The sequence below is a fragment of the Balearica regulorum genome, chromosome 9, assembly GCF_011004875.1.
Source record: "Balearica regulorum gibbericeps isolate bBalReg1 chromosome 9, bBalReg1.pri, whole genome shotgun sequence".
Taxonomy (NCBI): domain Eukaryota; kingdom Metazoa; phylum Chordata; class Aves; order Gruiformes; family Gruidae; genus Balearica; species Balearica regulorum.
Window position 1 is genome coordinate 19,490,933 of NC_046192.1, and position 22,726 is coordinate 19,513,658.

The window sequence follows — 22,726 nt, forward strand, 5'->3', positions numbered from 1 at the left end:
TCCACTGTTACTAGCACAACTAGGACAGCACGACTGCACTACGAGAGGGGAGGAAAGAGGGGAGTTTATATGCCAACTGCTTAAAAATAATTAAGAAGTGTGTAGTAATAGCAACCACACAGAGATATACTGGAAAATCAGAATCCTAAAACCATTAAGTAAGACTCTAAGAGTCCTTCTTAAGCAAGAGGAAAAAGTAAGAGTCAGTACCTCCAGCTCCTTGTTAAACATCCTTGTTAAAGGTGACTGACAGAAGAAAACAAGGATTTAACTAACATCCAGTAACCTTGGGGCATCTGTCTCATAAACCTGAGCAACTGAACAATATGGGCATTTGGCAAAGAACAGAAATTTACCTTCTTTAGAAAGTACAGATTTCAGCGCTTTCTCCATCTGACACCTACTGCCTACAACACAAGGGTGACACCTCACACCAGGGAATTCTTAAAAGCCAACGTACTGTGGCCAGTTTAAATGCCCCCAAAATTTACCTACTGTGGCATTTTTGAGAGTTCCTTATCCTCGCTTGCAAATATTGCAAAAATACTGTTAAAAAGAAAGATGCAATAGGAATACAGGGAATATTCCTTAATTGCATGAACAGAAACCAAAGATTAAAATCCCTCAATTAAATTAGATTCTTAAGTTCTGTTTGAAAAACTATCAATGTACTTAAGAAAAGGACAAAATTAAAACAGGCTTGCATATTATATTACCAGGTTTTTCATTCTCAGTTTAGGTCTATATTTAATCAAAACCTGCAAAGTAGTTGTTTCTATTTACCTGACAGTTGTGTAAACATTTGTGTCCAATCACCTTGTTTGCTAAATACCTATGAACTTACTGAAATGGACTAAGTTCCCTCAAGTTCCTTAGGAAATACCTTTATTTTGTTGTATTTTGTTTTGGGTTTTTTTAATTTTTACTTTATAATTTTGGGCTCCTCCAAGGACTGCATACGCATCTTCACAGACATAAGGAGGAAAGTGCTCTGGCTAACAAGATAGACAAAATGACACAGCATGAGTTGCATCAGTTTGCAGTCTTGTATGTCCTTCTTCTGACCTAGGTGCAATTACACTTCTAAGAAGAAAAAGTTCCATCTCCTTGGCTGAGATTAAAATAAAGCTGAGTTTTGAGGTTTGCTAGACGTGTCACATGAACTGGCCTTCTGGAAGCAGGGGAGAGTTTTTCCACCCACTGCCAAGCTTCTCAAACCCGCATATGGTTAACGCTGCTATTTTTCCCGTTCATCTTTTGAGAGACTACTAAGTTTAGTTTAACATTTATCCCAATGTAACTTTGTACAGAACCAGTGCCCCGCAGCTTTCAAAAGGGGTTTCTTCCCCTAAAACCTGCTTTCTATTCCACTTCTGGTTTGAGAGAAAATGGGAGCTAGTTTTGAGACCGTATTGGGTATTTTCCCCTCTGCATTCCAACAGAAGATTTATCTTCCTTCCTTGTCCAAGGGTAGCCTGTTGGAGATAGCACACTGAATTGTCTTTCCAAGATAACAGCTTGTGAATATTGTTTGCCTACTTTGCAGCAGGTAGGATAAACGTGAGAGTCCATTAGATCAGTTTAGGTGGTTCCAATGGTCCTTGCAGAGATATTAAGACAATCAAAAACACTCTTGATGCTTGGCAAGCCATGAGTGATTTGAAACTTCTAGAAGGAATACCAGAATCTGTTCTTTGCATTTGATGGTAAGATACTTAAGTTTCCCAGTATAAGATTGTACATCTGGAAGCAAGGTGGTAATAGATTATTTTGGACTATTTTAGACTTTATACAAGTACAACTTCTTTCTGGAAAAAATAAAATCTAATATTTAGCACTAAGTTGCACAATCTCTTTCAGTTCACACAGCTTTAAGGGATATTTTCCATTGCCTATTTATGGCTATCGCTCTTGAACATGTGATTTTTTGGGGGCTGATGATAACAACTGCAACTGAATAGGATTAGGGCACTCTACATATACAAATTACACAGCAACAAGATGAAATGTTAGTTCAAATATTACTCGAGCATTAAGGTTCTCTCTGCCCCAAACATCACTCTATCTGCTTGAAAGCTAGAGCTATTTTTACTTTTGCCCTATTTCAGGATGGCTTTGAGTCTTACTGGCACAGAAGGCAAATTGAAATTCCAGTTGTAGCTCCACAACAGTCTCCTGCTTACTTTTCAGTTGCTATGACTGCATCTCTTCCCCAGACAGCACTGTCAAACCCTTTGAAGGGGATAGTTCCTGAATATTACCTCCCTGCAAAAGACGTTATAGTTTCTATCCACATCACTTTTTTATTTATGTGCTTGTTTCTTTCTCCTCTTGCTTTAAGGGTTTAAAAAACCCAGAAGTTTGTTTGTTTGGTGTTTTGGTTTTTTTTTTTTAACATTCACCTTCCAGGGACTCTAGGACTTTGTAGGATGCAATATGGTGCTTAAACGAGATTTCTATTAAACTCAGAAGATTTTTTCCTTATTTCAAGTGTTATAAAGCACTCCAAAATGTTTAATGTAACCAAAGAAAAAGAAAAAAACCAGAAGCTTTCTAAACTGGCCCTATTACCTGGTACAGCATTACAGTTAATATATATTTTATGCCATGAAACATACCCTTGCAGCAAAATTTGCCTTTTAACTACTCACAAACATGGATTGCACCATTGCTTCATCTACCCAAGCTCCTTTCTCAGTGTGTCATGTGGGAGGATTGGTTTTAATATGCAGCGAGGTGTGCCAAGGAAATAAGTGAGGAGCTTTCAGACAAGGTCTTATAACAAGTGACATGCAATGTTTAGACAAAAATGCTGTCTGACAGTCATTCGCTGTCCATTTAAGGGTACCACAGTGAGTCACTGAGCGCTTGACAACTAACCAAAGTGCTCAAGTTCAAGCATCTAACAAGAAACATTGCACACAAAATCCTTCCCAAAATGATGTCTTTTTTATTTTTAGTATCTAAGCATTATCTTACTCAGACTTTGAGTAACTTTACCTTAGAAGGACTTCATGCTACAGATTTTTTTCCCCTTTACCTGTTTTATGGCTGTCACAGTTATGACAAAGAATAATGGCAATCCACTGGTAATAGGACTGGTAGGGGTATCTATCATGAGCTAAAAGAGAAGAAAATATGAAAATTAGCCCCAGATTTATTTTTACAATTGTACTTTCCAAAAAAACCCCAATGAAGCAAGATGACAACTATTTTCCAAACTCCTCATTTTAACCTGTGAGTATTTTTACTGCACTTTCTGCAGTATTTCTGGAGCAAAAGTCAGTTCCTGACACCTAAATAATATATGTCAATAATAATTCAAACAAAGGTTCTAGGGCTTAGAACAGATTTAATCACATTTCTAATCCACGTGCCAATTTTAAGAGTCCTTAGTAAGAGGAAGATATGTTGTCATACTACAAAGATGAATTCAAAAGTATATCACAAAGGAAGGAAATCTACATTTCGTGACACTGTTTCAACACCGTATACAATTTACTGCATAACAGCAATGTCGAATATAACAACATCCACTTCAGAAGTAAAAATAAAGTTAAAATAGTAAATTCCAACCACTAAATATTAGAGAATATTCTTAGACTGCTCCTTTCCGGCTCCCCCAAGTTAACATGCAGTTTCAACAATTTGTGCTATTATTGCTGGCATGCCAAAAGTGCAGTGTATACACTAAAATTCTGTGTTAGTGGTTCTCCTCTGCAGCAGAAAAAATACACAGTCAAGTGCTGTAAAGAAAATATACACAAGAACTATTCAAAACCACAGACATTGATTTGACCCACTTTACCTGAGAGTTATGGCATTGCTTTAGGAACCATTAAAGAAGGGGAAAAAAAAAAAAAAATCACACGTGAAGTTTAGTCTGTTAAGAGCTAAGGACCTCAGAGAAAACAGATTATGCCACCTTGTAACACATGCATGAGCTTTTTTTTTTTTTCTTCTCCCCACTGAAACAGAAACAATTTATAGAACACAACAAAAATCGCATCGAGCTTGCAATACTGTTTGTTCTTCAACTATCACATTGCAATTTCAGCTTGGCAGCATGCTGTCCAAGAAAATCCATGCCAAAAGCATCTGATTTTTGGCTGCACAGGGTTAAACCATGACATTTCTGCCATCTACACTCTTTTCTCAAGAGAGGCTCACATGTGAAAATGGAGCAAGTTTTGTGCTGGTGGAATTGTAACGGCAGCCTGCTCCTTTTGCCTCTTTCACAAGAACACCATGGCCCTTTGCCTGCTACACAGCTGGACACGTATCCATCACACAACTGGCGTGGAGCCTCAAGCGACCAAAATGCAGTCTGTCACCATGTTTCTGGCATGCATACGTAAGGTGAACAATGTGGACTGGATTGTGCTGTGCGTTTAAATCACAAAATAACCTGCCCAAGCTCTGTCATCCCCAATGGAATAAGGTGGTAATGACAGACACTGCATCTTGGTCACATAAGATTCATACAACAGAGAAGATACCATGGTGATCAACTTTAAAAGGCACCTTTGCCTTATAAAAATAATAAAAAAAAATTAGATATTAATGAATTTCCAAATGGGATTTGAATAAAAACAGAATTCACTTTTAACAAATGAACAAAACTGACTGCAGCTTTTCTCCTGTTTGGTTTCCAAGAATACAGACATTTCCTATACAAATTAAATCATCCGTTTGAGTCACAAACTGAGATAAGAGGATTACACTCTGAATAGAAGTTCTGCCTTTAGATCCGCATTTGTTCATGGATATCACATTTAGATATTACTGAAGTCTAACAGTTTGAAAGGAACGTGATTCAAAATTGAACTAAAGAGGTAAGTTTGCATTAAAAAATTAAAAGCTTTAAAAATGCAACACCATCTGTGGTTACTTTAAGTAACATTTACATTTTTGTGTACCCCAAAACCTTGTCTCCATCTTAGATATTAAATGGTTTTTCAAAAGTTATTATCTCTCCTTAAAACCTTTCTCATCCTTCATCTACTAAGTCTGCAATAGCTCAACAGAATTCAAGTACAATTACAAAGTTGGAGATGCAGAGATCACAGAAAATTTACAGACTGTCATACTCACAGTATACTTGTGGATGCTCTTAATTAGAATATACTCTGCTACGAAAGCCACAGTAATATTGCTGACGTATCCTGTATCACCAACAGCACTAACTGATGTCTTCAAAACTGACAAACTGTCAATTCTAGCTGTAAATTTTTGTGTGTTCATTTTATCTGAACAAATTGAATTTGATGATCTTAGATCTGCGTGGCAATAGTGTGTTGATTTGTAAAAGCAAGATTCCACCTACAATGAGAATATACACTAACCCATGCTCAGCTCAAGAGGAAGCATACTGCCCAATTTCATGCAAGTGAACTTGAATATTTGCATTTCTGCATGCTAATGTCCAAGAAGCACTTAAAAAGGCAGAGAGCAGAACTCCTGGTTTATTCAACCACCACCAATGTCCACAAAAATCAAAAAGCATATCTGGAATTTTATTACTAACTTAACAGATTTAAAATTGTATTTTGAGGCAGACAATTGAGTCCCTGTGCTGGCAGTGCAATGGACTTCAAATGAATTAGCATTCATGAAGATAAACCCTAAGGACAATACTTAAATTTGGACATAATTCTTTTTGCAGTTATGTTATTTTCCCAGAGAAACTGGAAATGTGTTGTTTTTACAGACAGAATATATAAGTTAAATTCATAGAACAAAAATCAGTGGCAGAATTTACAACATAAATTGCAGTTTCCTGAGTATAATTCAACTTACCTGAACCAAAAATATAATCAGAAAATAAAAGTTGGCTACTCTTCTGAACTGCTCAAATAAGTTTTTTGGAACAAAATTCCACACCGTATACTGAAGGGAAAAAAAGGGAGAGAGAGAAGAACAGTTATGAGATATCGAACAATTTTTCGGTGAAATTTAGTTCCACTCCCATTAAACTCTCTTAACCTAAATCTTTTAATTTTTCCACCTCCCTTCCCCCAAACCTTCTCCTGGTCTTGCCCTGCTCCCACACAGAATGGCTGTACCCAATTTTTTTTTTTTTTTTTTTTTTTTTTAAAGTACAGCTAGCAGGGAAGCAGGGGTAGCAACTGCATTGCGTTTACAGTCAAAGTTTTAAATGTTCTCCTACCAGCTGGGATAGGAGCAGCTGGAGTCATTTGGCCACTTGCAAGCTGGGTAGTGGAGAAGAAATTAATTCTTGCAGCTGTAACTTTCTCTCCTACTCTACAGCAACAAGACACATCCCCACCATCAGTTCTACTGATTCCAATCCAAGGTCACATTAGGAGGGAATCTGCAATTACAGTCCGTTGCTAACTTATGCAGAGTACTAGCTTACAATTTGGCTAGTTTATAAATCCTCACAACCAGCTTCATCCTTCCTTATAAGTGGTTCTGCGCATCACATCCAGACATGGGCAACACTGGTTTAAAACCCACTTTTCTTCAGAAATTCTGACTAACACGCTTAATTGTTCTGTACTTAGTCAGGTTCTGAGGAAACAGGGATGAGAGCAGGAAAAAATATATAGGAAGGAAGCAACCTAGCTTTTCCTCAAAAAAGTTCAGAGCTTGTCTCATTTTGAATATTGTATATGCACTATTAGACATAACACACACATGCACATTTGCTACACAACTTCTTAAGTAACATATTGAGCGGCTTTCCCATGACAAATTGATTTCTTACCTTGGATGATATGATTCTGTTGTCCGCAAACTTCTGAGGAACATAATGGCCATGCTGGGGAAAACGATTTGCTATATAAATAGTTCTTGTATCGCTTTGATGCGGTGGGTCAAAACCCTAAAACACAAAATAAAGATGATCAAGAAAGACTACTTCATTTAACTGTAGTTTTGTAAAATTGTTATCTTTGTGCTGAAATATTGTGTCTAGATATCAAGCAGTAGTTTTAGAATAGCTGCTTTTGAATGGGAAACAATTAACATGTAAATTAATGTCTGCTGTGTCCCAAGAATTTTAAAATATTGGGGAAAAAATAGTCTCAATTTTGAGGTTGTTTACTCATTCTGGAAAATGAAAGAAAAAATCCTAAGTCTCAAAAAGGATAAAGAATAATTGCTATCATGCAAACCTGAAGCCCTGTGAAACTTAAAAAAAAGAAGAAACAGAAATGGAGATGAAAACATATAAATTACAAAACCTCACAACCACACTCATGATAACCCTAATAAAACAGATTATGAGAAAAGCAAAAGGTCAAAACAAACAAGTCATACTTGTATGCTGTGATAACTGGGTTTTGAAAAGATTCTCACTAGCTTAAAAACAAAAGCATATGCGTTCGCCTAGACAATAGTATTTTCCCAAACAAGTTCAGTCTCCAAGAACTAACATTTTGTCTAACCTCAAATGTTATTTCCTGCCACTACTACCAGTTCATACCTGAGTGGTAGCAACACTGAGAGCAAACTCATAAATAAAGGACAGTCAGAAATAGTTATCAATAGTTTCCTGCCAAAGCAGAAGATCTTAGTGAGGTCCCTTGGAACCAAAGCCCTGTTTCAGGTCCAATGGTCAGTATTTTCATCAACTGCCTCTGCGAGGGGAAGGGAAATACAGGTGTTAAATTTGCAGATAACACCACTGCAGGACTGCAAAAACACCAAATGAAGAGGGGAAAAAAAAAATCAAAATCATCTTGACAAACCTGATGCACAGAAGGCTGAAAGATACAGCAGTTAGACATAATTAATTGCATCTACAACAAGAGAATAAAAGCCTGTATAGGAATTCTGTAGAAAAAGCTTAAAAGGCTGTAGCTGATCACAGGCTGAATGGGAGTCAGTAATGTCACCCTATTGAGAAAAAGGCTTTCAGAACTAAGGAGGCTGGAGGAGGAGTGGGAGCCACAGTTGAAGCACCATGAACTGACTGGACAGACAGCATCCAGAGGAGTGGAACATGAGCCACAAGAGATCCTGAAAACTTGACATATAACACAAGGCTGAGCAATCTAAAAAGCAAAGAGCAAACAAATTAGAGTCCTCTAGCCTAGAGGAGAGGCAACTTGGGATACACTAGCAAGTGTTCCAAGATATGCAAGACTGTTCCACTGAGAAAAGGGGTAATCTGAAGGACAAAAACACAAGCAGGCTTAAGTTGCAGCTAGGAAAGCTTAGTTTGGATATTGGAAAAAACAAACAAAAATTCCTTTCTTATGGAAAGGAATAATTAAAAACCAAAATAAGCCACATGGGAAGGTTGCAATGTCCCTGTAACACAAGGGCTTATATCTAGGTCATTCAAGTGTATCTTTAATTGAGCCTTTCCTGGGGCTACATGACTCACCAGAACCCTTCCTAGCCCTAACGTTCTGACCTGGAGAAGCAGGTGATGGCAAAAGACAACAAGACAGTAAAACAGTAATAACTCAGCTAACAGGCCAAGAAAATTACTAAAATGAAAACAAAAGAAATTTAAGACATAGAACAAACTAGTGAAATTAAATTTGGAACTGTTAAGTTGTTCGATGGTGAACTGATGATTGTCCGGAAGTGGTGAATTTCAGCATGACCATCAGACATTCCTAACCTTAGAGCTGCCTTTGCACTGTACGCAGTGTCTCCTTGTTCTTTGATGACAAGCAAAAGGACAACCGATAAAAGACGTAGAAAGGGCATTACCGGTTCCACTACTGGAGGTGAGGAAACTACCTTTGCCATTGTATTGCTGCATCTGTGAAACCAGGCTCAGACCTTGAATCGTGTCAAATGAAAACTGACACTTCACAGAACTCCAACAGAAGATACTTCTGTACCAGTTAACTACAGAAGGTGACGAACAACGAGCACAATGAGCTGCTATAATCAACCAAGAATTCTCTTCAATCGATAAAGTCCTCTAACTTTAGGCATTAAGTATGTTCATATTCAGGATGGTGTCATTTTAAAGTAAAGGAATAATTAAAAAAATCCTCTCAACAATATAATTTTTTCTCTTTGGCATCATTACTACAGAAACATTCTGCTTCGGAAAGAGGTCCAGAAGAAAGAAGGGAGAAAGAAAGGAAGGGGGATTTTTCAAAGAGAGTTGAAGGACAATAAACTTCAGATGACAAGCAGTGGAAGGCTGCTCTAGTCACATGCACGGTATGAAAGCTTGTTTAAACATAAAAGTGGAACAGGGAGACAAAAAGTAGCTAGGGGAAAGGACTGGAAGAAGTATCTAAGATGCCAAAAGCAAAAAGAAAGGAACTGTTCACAAATTTTAAGAGAAGAAATACAGGCATGAAAATAAGATGAAAAAAATGTACCTGTTAAATACTGACACAAAATGTAAAGAGATCAATGTTTGTAACAGAAGCATTTTGGATACCTGACATTAGTGACACATTATTTCTAAATCAATCCAGAAGATGCCACAGTAAGTGTTTTGCAAGCAAGAAAAAAAAAAGTGCTTAATTAATAAGACTAGGTACACAGCTCTTTTCTATCTCAGAAAATGTCTGGCACTCACAAAATGCCAGACATCCTCACTTGGGAAAGTCATATTCTACAGCCTGAAAAAAAATTCCACTCTAAAGCAAACAGATGTAAAGCAGGGAAAAAACAGAAAAAGCAAAGAAAGCAACTGGCAGTCTTCTGACGGTGATAAATGTTAATCTCCATGCCACTTGCTTAAAGTTATTAAAAGACAAATGAAAAATTTCAGAGTGACAAGGGTTTCACTGAATTTCTTCCAAAGTATTTATATATTCCTTTTAGGCCACTATCTGAGCACTTAGAAGTTGATGAGTTTAATGATATTTTTATGAAAAAGAGTAAAGACCTCCATACAAGTCAGGCCTAACTGCACGAACACTTCTATCAGAGGAGGATACCTCGGCTGAAGCAGGCTCAACTGATTAAAAGCGAGGAATCTATTTTCCAAATCAGAATCTCAGGCCACACAAGTTTACAGCTGCAGTTGTGGAGCTAAAACAGCTTGAAATTGCCATCTATACACATTTAATTCTGTTTTGTTGAAATTTATCATGGAGAAAGTGCAGCAGCTGTGCAGTCAGCAGATCTATGGAGGTGGCAATGCCCAAGCAAGGCAGGCTGGGGACAAGAACCTCTTCAGTTTTCAGAGCTATGGCTGGAAAAGGACACATTCAGGACAACCTTAGTGACTTTACAGTCACAGCAGGAAGTAAGTGTCAAGGCTGGGAACAGAACCCAGGTTTCCTAAGTTTCATGTCTGTAACTATGAAAGATCATTTGAAATTACCCAACAACCCTGTCATCACATAATTAGCTGCTGAGACTACAACCAAGCAGATCTTGCAGAGAAATTTTAATTACACACCACTCCAAGGAGAATTCTGCACAGACGTTAAACTTACTTGTTCAAGAACTGGAATGCCTTTCAACTTTTCTGTAACTAGGTGGCTGGTCACAGATCCTGCTCCTGACACAAAGCTGATCTGTAGTCCAAATTTCTGCCCAGCAAAGGGATGTTGTACTGTATCTATATGCAAGGCAGCAAAGAGGTGCAGAAAACACACTGTTTCCTAATTTCACTTTATTAGACAGTTCTTTCTCTTTTCTAGTGTCATTATCAAACTCATCCGCAAAACTAGGGTAACGTGCCCTTGTCAAAGGATTTCTGCAGCCAAATCGCATTAGCAGAGAATCTCTACGTTAAATTTTGAATCTTGCGAAAAGATTCAGTTGTCACCAATACCTTTCAATAAAAGTCAGTTTTCCTGCAGTTATCTAATGAAGTGATTTCTATCTAAGCGCATAGATCATTGACTTCATAAAGAATAAAGCAGAGTTTATTACAAAACCTGATATTTAAGGCTTTTTAAATCAGATGGTTTGCAGGAATCAACTGTAAATAAAATAAAATTTGACCATAAGATTAAGTCACTAAAAAAGCTGATTTTTTTTCCCCCCTTCATGCTGCAAATTAAATCTAGATTTATTGGCTAAGTTCAGCCATTCAGCTGATGTTACCAACATAAACCAGGCATTACGTACCCCACAATACAGCTCGGATATTTAATCTTCAATACACACCCTCCAATAGAAACTCTGCACACAGAAAACTTGACATATTTGTTTTGAAAATAGTCTAAACAAATGCCATTTACACACAATACATAGCTGTTGCTTGAGTCAAACTGATTTATAAAGCACAAAGAAAGTGATTCCTAGCTTTCCTTTTTTATAAATTTGTAATGACTCTAACCAAAGGCAAAGTCATTGTTACTAAGCCTCTTCAGCACTGATTTTGTTAGTGTTCTGCAAGTTAGACAAAGACATCCTCTGTGTAATAATTAGGCTCCTTTAAAACAGCATAGAAAACATATCCTGGGGAACTAAGGGGAGATTTTTGACTGTGATTTTACGCTATTTCTTTCATGAAAGACATGGGCATCAACAGCCACCTCTCTTCCAAAATAACCCTTCCTACATTTTGTCTCCACCTCCACCAGTGAACTAGGAGAACTGCCCGTGCAGCCAGATGGTAAGGTGGACTGGAAAACTGATCCAACCAAAACCCCACCATTTTCCCAGTTGGTTTTGGGTTGGTTTTTTTGGTTGTTGTGGGTTTTTTTAATGTACCAGTTCTGTAAAACAATTGCATGGTCATTCGAATAGCTTGGGCGTATAACAAAAAGGTATAGCACAGAAGAAGAGTTTTCTATTGCTGCTGAGGAAGCATTGCTAGAATGAACAACAAATTAGACAACTGGAGAATCAGGCAGAGTAACCAAATGAGAAGGAGCACTAGAAAAAAGAGCTGTGCAAAGGATGTAGCTGTCCTCCCAACATTTGCAAGCAAAAACAAAGGGGGGGCAGGGGGAATATACCATCTCTACTGCAGACTCTTTATTTCCCCAATACCACTATTAACTTACGGCAACACACGTGTATGCCTTCCCCACGCACTCTACAGCACTACTAAGCAAGACAGCAGAAATCTGCAGGTCTTTCAGCTAGAATTAATGACATGAGACCAGCACACAACAAATCAATTGCTGTTTCAAGCTTTGCAATCCCTGCACCAATAATTGCAAGTTATCAGACAAGCAATTTTTTGGTTATGATTTGCATAAACCAGTATACTTTAACATGATCTCCCAGTGTTTCTTATTCATCATTCACAGTTTTTAAAGGAAAAAAAGCAACATTATGTTTGCTAAAAGAACTTCTGCTAAGTGACCGGTTTTCAGTGAAAGGGTTTGAAAGAAGGAAGTCTCAATTACAGCCTCTTCCTCCTTTCAAAAACCACACTGAACGCTGCTAAGGAAAGTAGTAGTTCCCCCCAAAAGCCCTTTGGACACTACGTACTAGTTAATAAACTAATAAACACAAGAAAACTCTGTTTCAGGAAGGCTTTTTCCTAGGGAGGTGACTGACTGACCGTGGCCGCAGACAAGGAACACCACAGTTCCTGGCAAATAGCCCCAAAACCCTGCTATTATACTGCTGCCAAGATGTATTTTGATTAAAGGTGTTTTGAGGAAATGGATTTTCTTGCTTTGGGTTTTTTTCTGAATATACATGGAATACTTTTCCTTTTGTTAGGCAAGATGATCTATTCACACTCCATGCACATTTTCAGAAGTCTGTAAATTTTTACTCAAAACAGTCAGCCAATAATTCTTCCAGTCATATAACTGGGCAGTAGTCAAACTGAATTTGTCATATCAAAGGTTAGCATGAAGGAAGAAACAGCCTCTCACAGCAATTTTAAACACTGCTCTAACAACTAAAGCAGTGAATCAGCTGAAGCACCCTGAGGTTTACACAGTGCCATGCAATTTGTTTCTCCTCTTTTAAATATCACTGCAGTAAAGAAATAAAACAGTACTAAAAGTCACGCTCTATTCGTGCAACTTCCTCCTCCCACTTGCTCTACAGTTGTTTAAAATATCTTATAACAAATCCTGTTGCAACTTCCTAGAAGACCTACAACCAGACTTCATTATTTTTGAAAACACACACACTCTAGGAAACAAGGCCTGAGAAATCATGAAGCAATAATCCTTCCCTTCATAAAGTTAAAAAAATGCCTAGTACTGTATTTAGAAAAGTCACACTGGTGCTTGGAACAAACTCCTAATTACATACAGCTCAAGTTGTTCTTATTTTACCTTATTTTGTCAAAATGTCCACAAAAATAACTTGGAAAAATCCCTACTTAAGATTTAAAAAGCCATCTATCTTCAAAAATAACAATCAAGCTGAAGTGGCCTCATTCACTGGTAACATAGTTCCCTGTGCCAGTTTTGCTATTCAGGTGACTGATGCCAAACATACTGGTCCTGTAACATCAATAAAATCAGAAAGGAAAAGGGAGCTGAGCAGGCAAGTTAGGCTTTCTAACACAGTGCTCTCAAAGACTGTTATGACATGTCCAGTTTCCATTAGTAGTGAAAAATTTTTTACAGAGATTTAGGTACACTGCTTTATTTGAAAATACCCCAGTTTTTTATCAATTAAGGAACTGGTTTTATTATCCTCCCCTACAATTCCCATCATAGTATTTCCAAAGCATAATCCATTTTACACACCATATGATAAAACAAACCTAACACTTTATAACAGTTACTTTTGGTGACTGTCTTCAACAGAATTGCAAGCTTCGCATATTTTCTACAGGATTATTAGAATTCTTATCCAAATGCCTATAATACATTCCTCATTCTTCGCTTTATTTTAGGATGCTCCCTTTCACACCCAGACACACAGATTATGAAAACTATTGATAATGAACAGATCCAGTGATACTTTTGCTCTATTTCTTTAGCAGTGATTTTGTTAAGAAAAATGTGTACACGTCCAAATAATTTTGTCAAACTCTGGACCAAGAAAAAATTACAGGACTAGTAATGCTAGTTCAAGCAAAATTAACTTAATGGGTTTTATCTGTCATTAACAGCTCACCAAAAAAATGCAAATTTGTGGGGTATCAAGACACATCCAACTTTATCAATGTTCTCTAACTGCACATTCTGTGCTATTTGGATTCAATAGCAAGTTTTGTGGTTTGTTTTTTTTTTTTTTTAAAAGGCTGTCTAAACTGTTGAGAGGGGAAAATGTGCTAGTAATAAGCAACGAATTAGGAAATCACTAAAGGAAAGGAAAATGCAGAATCTTTTGGCAAGAATCAAACATACACACAGTAAAACAATCTGTACCAGAGAGGACAGAAAACAGAGACTTTACAATAAATGTGTCTTCAGCTCTACTAAAGATAGCAATTTAGCTAACATTCAGATTCTAAGAAGCAAGCCTCAATCTCAAAGACATGGCTAGCGACTCCCAAACTACTTTGCAAGGCCATTCAATGTTCTCTAAATTTTTTCTTTTAAAGAATGCATTATGATAAAGGTCCAAAAGGTCTAAGAGAAGTTGACGCTTGACAGTAGCCGTGGTCCAAAATGTTTCGTCTTTTGCCGTGATTCCCAAAGCAGCCCATTGCTCTAAAGAAGTGGGAATGAAGATATCTTTGAAGTTCCAACTACATCGTTTTAATTTCAGAACTAACAGTTTTCCTCTGTGGGCTCCAGCAATTACTTATCCTTATTTGCAGTATCATCTCCCTCTCAGATGCATACAAGCAGAGAGTAGGCCAGATTTTCGAAGCTGAAGGGTGACTTTAGACACTCAGCAGGAGGCAACTATAGGGCATCTTATTTTATAAAATAAGAATTGAGATCTCAAGAATCAGTAGCCACTTTTAAGAATGCTGCTCAAAATATATAAAGTACCTTGAACATTGCAAGTGCTACAATTCTGCAGTAATCAATCGCACAGAAATAGCAGTTACTAAACAAAGTCACACTAAGAAATACAGAACCAGTACAGGAAATTAAACATTAAACACACAAATCCTTCACATACCTTGAATAACCATAGTATCTTTAAAAACCAAGCTAACCGTATCCATTCTGCACAGTGCCTGGATTTACATAATTTTATAGCAGAAATATTTTTCCTTGATTTTCAATATTTAAAAAAGCATTCAAATCTGTGACAGGTTATGAACTTTGTTGTCACTTAAAATTAGAGAGCAATTCCAATTTTGTAGCTAGCAATTTCACAATAAACAAAAACCTAAATTTGTCAAGTCAATGACAGGACAAATACAGAAGAATCATATATTCCTATGTGCACTATTATCTTAAAATGAAATGATGTTTACCCACTGCTCTGAAGAATCATTTATAAAACTATTTCACACAAGCATAAGGGCTCCTGTTCTGGGCTACTTGTATGACCATTATCCTACAGGAATATTGAAAACCACCATTCTCAATACTTAGATTGCTTCTAGTAGGCAATAGCTACTTAGGCTGATCAGCACCTACATTGCAAATCTAATCCACATGTTCCTGCAGTACAAAAAAAAACTTTTCAAAAAATTCTTCCCCCAAAACTGCACCTAGATAATAAATCTTCAGGCTTTTTCAAAATGTGTGCCAAAATTATACTGACAATTGCTCTGACAGTTGTTGCTCAACAAATTTAATGGGAAGAGAATTTAGTTCCTAGCTAGAACTGTCCAGCTCTTCCTTTAAACATGCTTTGATAAAGCCTGCTCTGTAAAATTTAACATTACAGTTTTGAGTCTACTCTATTCATTGAATACCACTTTCAGTTTTAATTCCATTTCAAATATGATTTATGATCTAAGTAATAGTTTAATATCCTGCTTTCAGACATGTCTACAAACTAGAACATCCCTAAAGCTTGCTAAATCTTAAGCTTCCTTTCCATTTTGTTGCAATTCTTTCTCCAAACAGGTATGTAGATATCTGCAAAAATTAGCACAGCCTTCTATAAAACTAGCACAAAAATGTGCAAATGGGATAGTAAAAGAGTAACAAAATATATGTTTTGGTATAAGCCACGTAAGACTTCTTTCACTGGTAAAATATTTCAGGATGAAAACAAACAGCTGGCCTTTTGTCTACATGATTACCTCTCCTTCCCATTTACAGGAAAGTTCTCCTTTCCCATGCTTATTTTTACTTAAAGTAAACAAGAAAAAAAATCCTCTTAAGTCATAGTATGTGGGAGGCCAAGGAATTGCAGGGTTTTGTTTTCTAAATCACGGAGTAGCTGTTGGTCCTACTTTCTATCTTTTCTACCATGGCCTGTACTATTGCTAAGTGTTTTTTTTTCAACAGCTGAAAAGAGGTTTGTATAAAAAAAAAAAAAAAGAAAAAAGTCTAGCTGCTAATATGTCACCTGTGTTTAGCTGGAAGATATGACCTTGCATTTACAGAGGCACTTCGTCATATCCATTTTGCTGCAGTTCTTACCTGCTGGCTTACAAACAGATTTTGTGCTAGAAATCAAAGGATTTTTTTTAGAGGTATACTGCAGATACCTGTTTCCCAGTGAAACAGTTACAAAACCAGTCATAACTTCTGAGGACACCACAACACAATAGAGAAAAACAGATGGTAGATCACTAGTGAAAGGCACAAGTCATGATGCTTTTAATGAAATTTAAGCACATTATAATAATTTTTCCCTTATAACTCCTATCTCTCCACCCCAAAAGAAAGCAAACAGAAGTTTTAATGAATTCAGTCAACCCATCTGACATTAGAAAAGTGAATACCAATGACATCCAAATTACATGTTGAATGTTATTAAATTCAGCACATATTTACTCGCCTTAGATTATGATTTTTACCTTCTGATGAGAGTTCAGAGGCAATTTCTTAGCAATAAACACAGAGGCATCCACCCTGACCAGTCCCCCAGCCACCACCTATTGACTAGAACCCTTTGTGCTTTGTCAACAAAATAATATTTTTCTCCCTCAGTCACATAAACATAAATAGACAGTAGCTACTACCGGAGCAGGACCCTGTTAGTGCAACAATATCATACAGTCAATTAAATGGTCATGTTATTGTGTGACAAGTCGAAGTTTGGCAAAATAAAAATTCCTGCTTAAAAGGCTCTTGGCTCATGGGTGGGACAAGATACAGGTCAAACATCCAAGTCTCATAGCAAGGCAGCACATCAGACAACTCTGACTTTCCCATTTTTAAAATAGTCTTTGAAAGAAACAGTATCAAGACTGGTTTGATTAGGTTTTGGTAGGCAATTCTTAAATTTAGAGTTTAATTTTTATGAAATAAGATTTAAAAATTACACACAGGACACAACGGATGTCTCCGCTTGGAACAGACAGCTGGCTGAAGACAGGGCCAGGTTCTGCACGCTTTGGAACACACTGTGCTGCAAATGTATTAGCCTTCAGCAGTCACACAATATAAGAAGAAAATAAGGTTAAAAGACCCAAACACAATGGGAGGACTAGTCCAGCAGATCACAGAATCTCCCTAGCAAAAAACAAGGCCACATTTTCTCCTGTGTGAAGTTACACGAGGGGGGTCATTAACCCTCAGTTCTTTGGGCTGTTCTAACACACACCTCACCGATCCTCCGGTGACAATACAGAAGGTATTAGCTGGGCAGTCTGAACCAGAGCAACCCTTTTGAGCAAATATGCATTTGTTTTTCTAGTATACAGTAACAAACACACACTTAATTTTAGCCAAAAAGGGGAACAGGCTTCAATGACAGTAAGAAAAGAGGGAGAAAATTGTACTTCAGAAAAGCAATGTGATTTCAGAAGCTAGGATTTTCAGTCATTGGCTTAGTTCAAAGTACTTTCAGAATTCAAAAAATACAGGGAATTCTTGGCGGGGCGGGGGGAGTAGTAAATGCATTGGTTCAATTCTATAAAAGGATTAAGTGAAAATAATACACACATGTCAGTGCAAACAATGAGATCAAATATGCTGTCCACCTTGTTCAGAACGTCATTAACCGCAAGTTATCACAGAATACCATCTGCCCCTCTCAGAACATCTTAAGAGATACCAACACCAGGAAGGAAAGGGAAGAACTTCCCAAATGTACAGTCCTCTAGGACATCTCCCTTAGAAGAAGAAACTTTTCATCAGAACACATCCAAAAGATGAACAAGAACACTGCTACACCTATTGTCTGGGGCAGGGGGGGCATGCAGTGTGGTAGGGAATGTTTTTGATGGTTTTGTGTTGGTTGTCCCTGCGATCACCTCTGAAGGCAGGCTGTGTCCAAATTTTGGACTAGCTAAACTCCTGATGTCCCTCCCAGTCTGAACCTTACTACAACCACAAAATAGTCTGGTAAATAGGTTTTCCAGTTAAAAGACACCAATCCAAAGGAATTAATCTATATATTTGTCTTTGACTTCCAGTTAAATATCAAAGCCGCATTTGCCTGTAAAAGCTATTGTCAGTACACAACAGTATTCAGGTTCTTAAGTTGTAGGAAGAAGATACTCTGCCAAATACAGCATAATTCTGCTTCTCTTGAAGTGTCATTTCTAAAAGAGGGACCAGGCAGGTCCCTCTTAAGATTTTCTCCATGCAGCATCTTTTGTATGTCACTAAACTGTTAGATAACAGATCAAAAGGCTCAAACTCCTAGCAACTAGAAGGGAAATCCAGAGACCATTCCTCACTTGACAGGATCACTAGTTCCAAAATACATACAAGGGTATTCTATCACAATTTATGGAGATCTCCTTGCCAGAGAACTGAGGTTGTCATTACTTTCTGTTAATACCACTGCAACAGCTCCTACCTCCACATACGCCATCAGGACATTAGCACAGTCCAAACACTCTCATAAATCTATAAAACTAGAAGTGGTACAGAAAGTCACTGAGCATTACAAATGTCACTTTGTACACTTGTTTTGTGTCGGCACTGGACAGCTTGACCAGGAGTGCCACAACAGCACTCTGCTGTACACAGATCAGCTATGTAGTCTAACCCATCATATTTGAAACACAAATAAAATGTACTGTGCTATTCCTGAATATTAATGAGGCTTCCTATCAACTGCTGTTTACCCGAGTGCTTTTTTCAAGCAGAGTTGGCTGTGTCCATGGTGTTATGCAACCCTCAGCAAATCCACATGCCTCCTGTCTTTCCAAGATGTCAAGGTAACAGAGCTGGAACTCGGGCATCTTTCCTGCTCAAAGCTTGTCTTTGAGATACATCAGGGCATTTTACTCAAAGCAACGTACTCCATTTGTCTCTACGCTTTTTTATTAGTAAAACTTAAGTACTTCCAACTATTAACTAGATAATGATATTAATATAATACTAACTAGAAAGTTGCATGCTGTTAATGACTTACTACGTAGTTTATTTAGTATAGGACAGTATTAGATGAAGAAAAACTGATAAACTGTGTACGGTGGTGTTAATGGTTGTTGAGCAAACAAACAGACTGATGGTCGGGATACCAAAACAAACTGCGATTTGTAAGAGAATCCCACATAGGCACTGAAGACTGAGCAACAGTATTACTGTCACTAATTTCTGTTATACAACAAATCACTGAAAAGACAAATAATACCTCAGTTGGAAAACTGTTTTGGACTGGTGAGACCATAATAAAGATGAAGAAAGTCTTATATTCTCAGCATGTCTCCTGTTCTCAGAGGATTAGTCATTCCTTTATGTAGCTATACAGGCACGCATAGATCTTCACAGACTAAAGCACTGCAAAGTCACCACTTGAAGAACTTAGCTGAGTTAACTTGAAGTCCATACCAGCTTTTCTTATCACTTCTAAGACCACCTGCTTCATTTTCTCCACCCCTTTTACAACTCTTGAGAACACAGTTTTCAAGACCATATACACCCAGAGCAATCTCATTAATTAAGAGGACAGCATTTCATATACTAAACAAAAAAATGCAAAACATTCGTTGGTTTCATACAGAGAGTACTTAATAACTACCTAACAGCACCTTCAGCAAAGTACCAGCCCCCCCCTCTTTCCCCAATCCCTTGCTACTTTCCAACATTTCTGCACACCAACGTTTTTCTTTTGTACTACTATAACATCCCACTTAAATCACTCCCACGTATTTGCCTGGTTCCAACCCTCCTGTATGGAAGGGAACACTTTTTTCAAAAGCTGTTGCCACATCAAGCACAGGTACAAACACAAGTTCTGAAGGCATCCAAACCCACACATTTGTCTCCTCTCCTATCAGAAATAAATCAGACACAGATTTTGGCACCCTTTGATTCAAATAGTCCAAGTATTCCTTAAACTCCACGGCCATCCACAGTACAAACAAACCTATTTCTGCCACCCCACTCTTCCCACTCACTCTATTTTCTCAGCATCTTTCCCCAGGTTCTCAGCCCTTTGACATTCTTTCAGAAACTAAACATCACGGACATATGAAGAAGCAAACGTATGGTGGGATCTATGTTAAACCAATGATTACACAAAGGGATGAGTTGTCTGAGTGCCCCTCAGAAGAAACATGCAGTGTGATACCTATCTCAGGCCATTTTTCATCTTTATGAGCTGTGAAATAACCAAGCCATTAACATCAAACAGTGAGTTTTATATAAAAGAACACACAAAACATGTATCACTCCAATAATATTTTTTTCCTTAGTACATCTTGACTTTTCACTATCGCTCTCTTCTACTACACTAATCCTTCCCCGTCAAAACTAGTGCGAGTTTTAAGCAGTTATTTTCCCATGAAACAGTTTCCTTTAGAACAACAAAAACCTCTTAGTGCTGGGTTTATTGCTCATTTTGTTTCAGAGTTTTTACTTTCTATTAAGGGCAAACATATTTCTGGAAAGCTGGTTAGTGTACTCACAGAGAGAAAAGAAACCATGTTTGATACATGAATCCCTAGCACTGCTGCAGTCCTAATCTAAACTCTACAGAATGCTGCTTTAAAAACGCACACAAATCTCAAGCCACCTTCAAGGGGAAACAATGATATGTTATGCCAAGCAGGCTTTATTCTAAAAAACTTGTGTATGACTGTAACAGAAGAGTGTAGTCGGAGCTCACAGCAATTAACTTCCAGGTCAGTAACTCTTAGTGTCACACCAAACTAGTGAGCACTGTCAAGCTGGCACTGAGACCATCACCACAAGCTCTGTGCTTCGGACACAGATCTGGGAAAACCTACAGCCCACGGGAGACATTGCAGGGGAAGAAAAGGGGGGAAAAAAACCAACCCCAAACCACCCAAAATATCTTTTTTTCACAGATTCACAGATCGGTAGGGGTTAGAAAAGACCTCTAGAGATCACCTAGTCCAACTCCCCTGCTAGCGCAGGATTCACCCAGAGTATGTTGCACAGGATTGTAAAAAGTGATTAACAAATTAAACAAATCATGAGTAAGACAAAAGCTTTCACCGTTAAAATATAAAGACCTAACTAATGTAAATTCTTGTACTAACCTGGGCAACATCTGTAATCCAAGGTAACTCCAACGAATGGAAAAAATAAGTTTGTAAATACAACATTCAGAAGTAATTTCTCCCCTTGAGAAAATGCAAGGGAAGTAATGCTGGAGGGGGCAGGAAGCCGTCCAACGCTTCAATCAAAACAACCAAACTCAACATACTTCCCTGCTACAGCACCACAGGCATTACAGTCACAGCCGCCTTATTTCCCTTGCACGCTGTAATACAAGCACAGCAAGAAGCGCCTATTCAGAGGCAGACACCCTCCATCTGCAGCCTTTTTCAAGTGGTTTCCCCCGCGAAAAGCATTTCACGGATGTTTTTCCTCCATTTCTCATCGCTTTCAAAACCTTAACCCACACGCCGTCGGCAAGGGCTGCAAAGCTCTCGGGTACGGGGAAATAAATGAGACGGACGCACATCGGGTGAAAAAGCCTTGGAAGATTTCGCAACGTGAAGGAGGAAGAGAGGCCAGCAAATCCCTGAAGTGTCGGTCCACTGAAAAAGGCACCGTCATTCCTCCGTCAAAAGAAGTTTGGGGAGCCCTTCCCTGAGGGGGGCACAGGTAAGGGAACGCGCTCTCCTCTGTGCTGACGTGGTTTCAAGAAAAAAAACCCACCAACGCCACCAACAAAAAACCCAAACCGAAACACGCCAAACCCTCCGATACGTACTAAAACCAAAATTTTAAAACATTACAATAACGATCCAAGGGAAGCCTGCAGGTCACCCCAGCCTCTACACCTCCCCGCTCCCGGCAGGCGGGAGGACTCTCCTCCCTCACCCACTCCGGCCCTGCTGCCCCTCAGGCCGGCAGCCCGCACCCCCGCTTCCCCCGGGGACCCCGCGGCGGCAACGGCCCGGGCAGAGACGGCGGGACGGGGCCGCCCTGGAGGGCCGAGCCGAGGAGAGGGGCCGCCCTGCCCGGGGGTGCGTGGGGTGCAGGGAAAGCCCCCGGCCGCGGCCCGGCGCCGCGCCCTCCCCGCCCCGCGGCGGCGGCGGGAAGCACCTACCAGCTGCTGCCGGACCCACCGCAACATCCCCGGCGGCGCGGGTCGCGGCCCCCGCGGCGGGGCCCCCTCGGCGGTGCCGCACTCCTCGCTGTCGCCGCCGCTGCCGCCTCAGGCCAGGCGGCGGTCGCGGCTCCTCCCCATGGCGCACGGTCCCGACGCCGAGTTAGGAGCGGCACAGCCCCCCCGGCGCCCCCGACCGCCGCGATTGCCGGCGCCGCGCCGCCGCCATCACAGGACCGCCACTGACACCCCACGTCTCTCAGCGCTGGCGCCTGACCCCAGGAAATGACGTCTGAGGGCGGGGGGAGGCGGGAAGGGGGGGGTGTGGCGGGATGGAGGGAGCGGCTGAGGGGCTGGAGCAGGGCGCGGGGGCGCTTGGTCTTTACCG

General features: G+C 39.2%; 1 protein-coding gene across 8 annotated transcripts in view; it reads right to left on the reverse strand.

Moving 5' to 3' along the window:
* Nucleotides 1-22,512, reverse strand: part of ATP11B (ATPase phospholipid transporting 11B (putative)) — a 68,921-nt gene extending 46,409 nt beyond the window's left edge. For all 8 annotated transcript variants that reach the window (XR_012836808.1, XM_075761473.1, XM_075761471.1 and 5 more), the window contains exons 1-4: nucleotides 22,339-22,512; nucleotides 6,731-6,847; nucleotides 5,800-5,889; nucleotides 3,041-3,121 (exon numbers count right to left, since the gene is read on the reverse strand). Coding sequence is in view for 7 of the 8 variants with exons in the window: in XM_075761473.1 (XP_075617588.1) it covers nucleotides 3,041-3,121; nucleotides 5,800-5,889; nucleotides 6,731-6,847; nucleotides 22,339-22,365 (315 nt within the window). In the remaining variant the exon portion in view is untranslated. The remainder of the gene's footprint in view (nucleotides 1-3,040; nucleotides 3,122-5,799; nucleotides 5,890-6,730; nucleotides 6,848-22,338) is intronic.
* Between the last annotated feature and the right edge of the window lie 214 nt (nucleotides 22,513-22,726).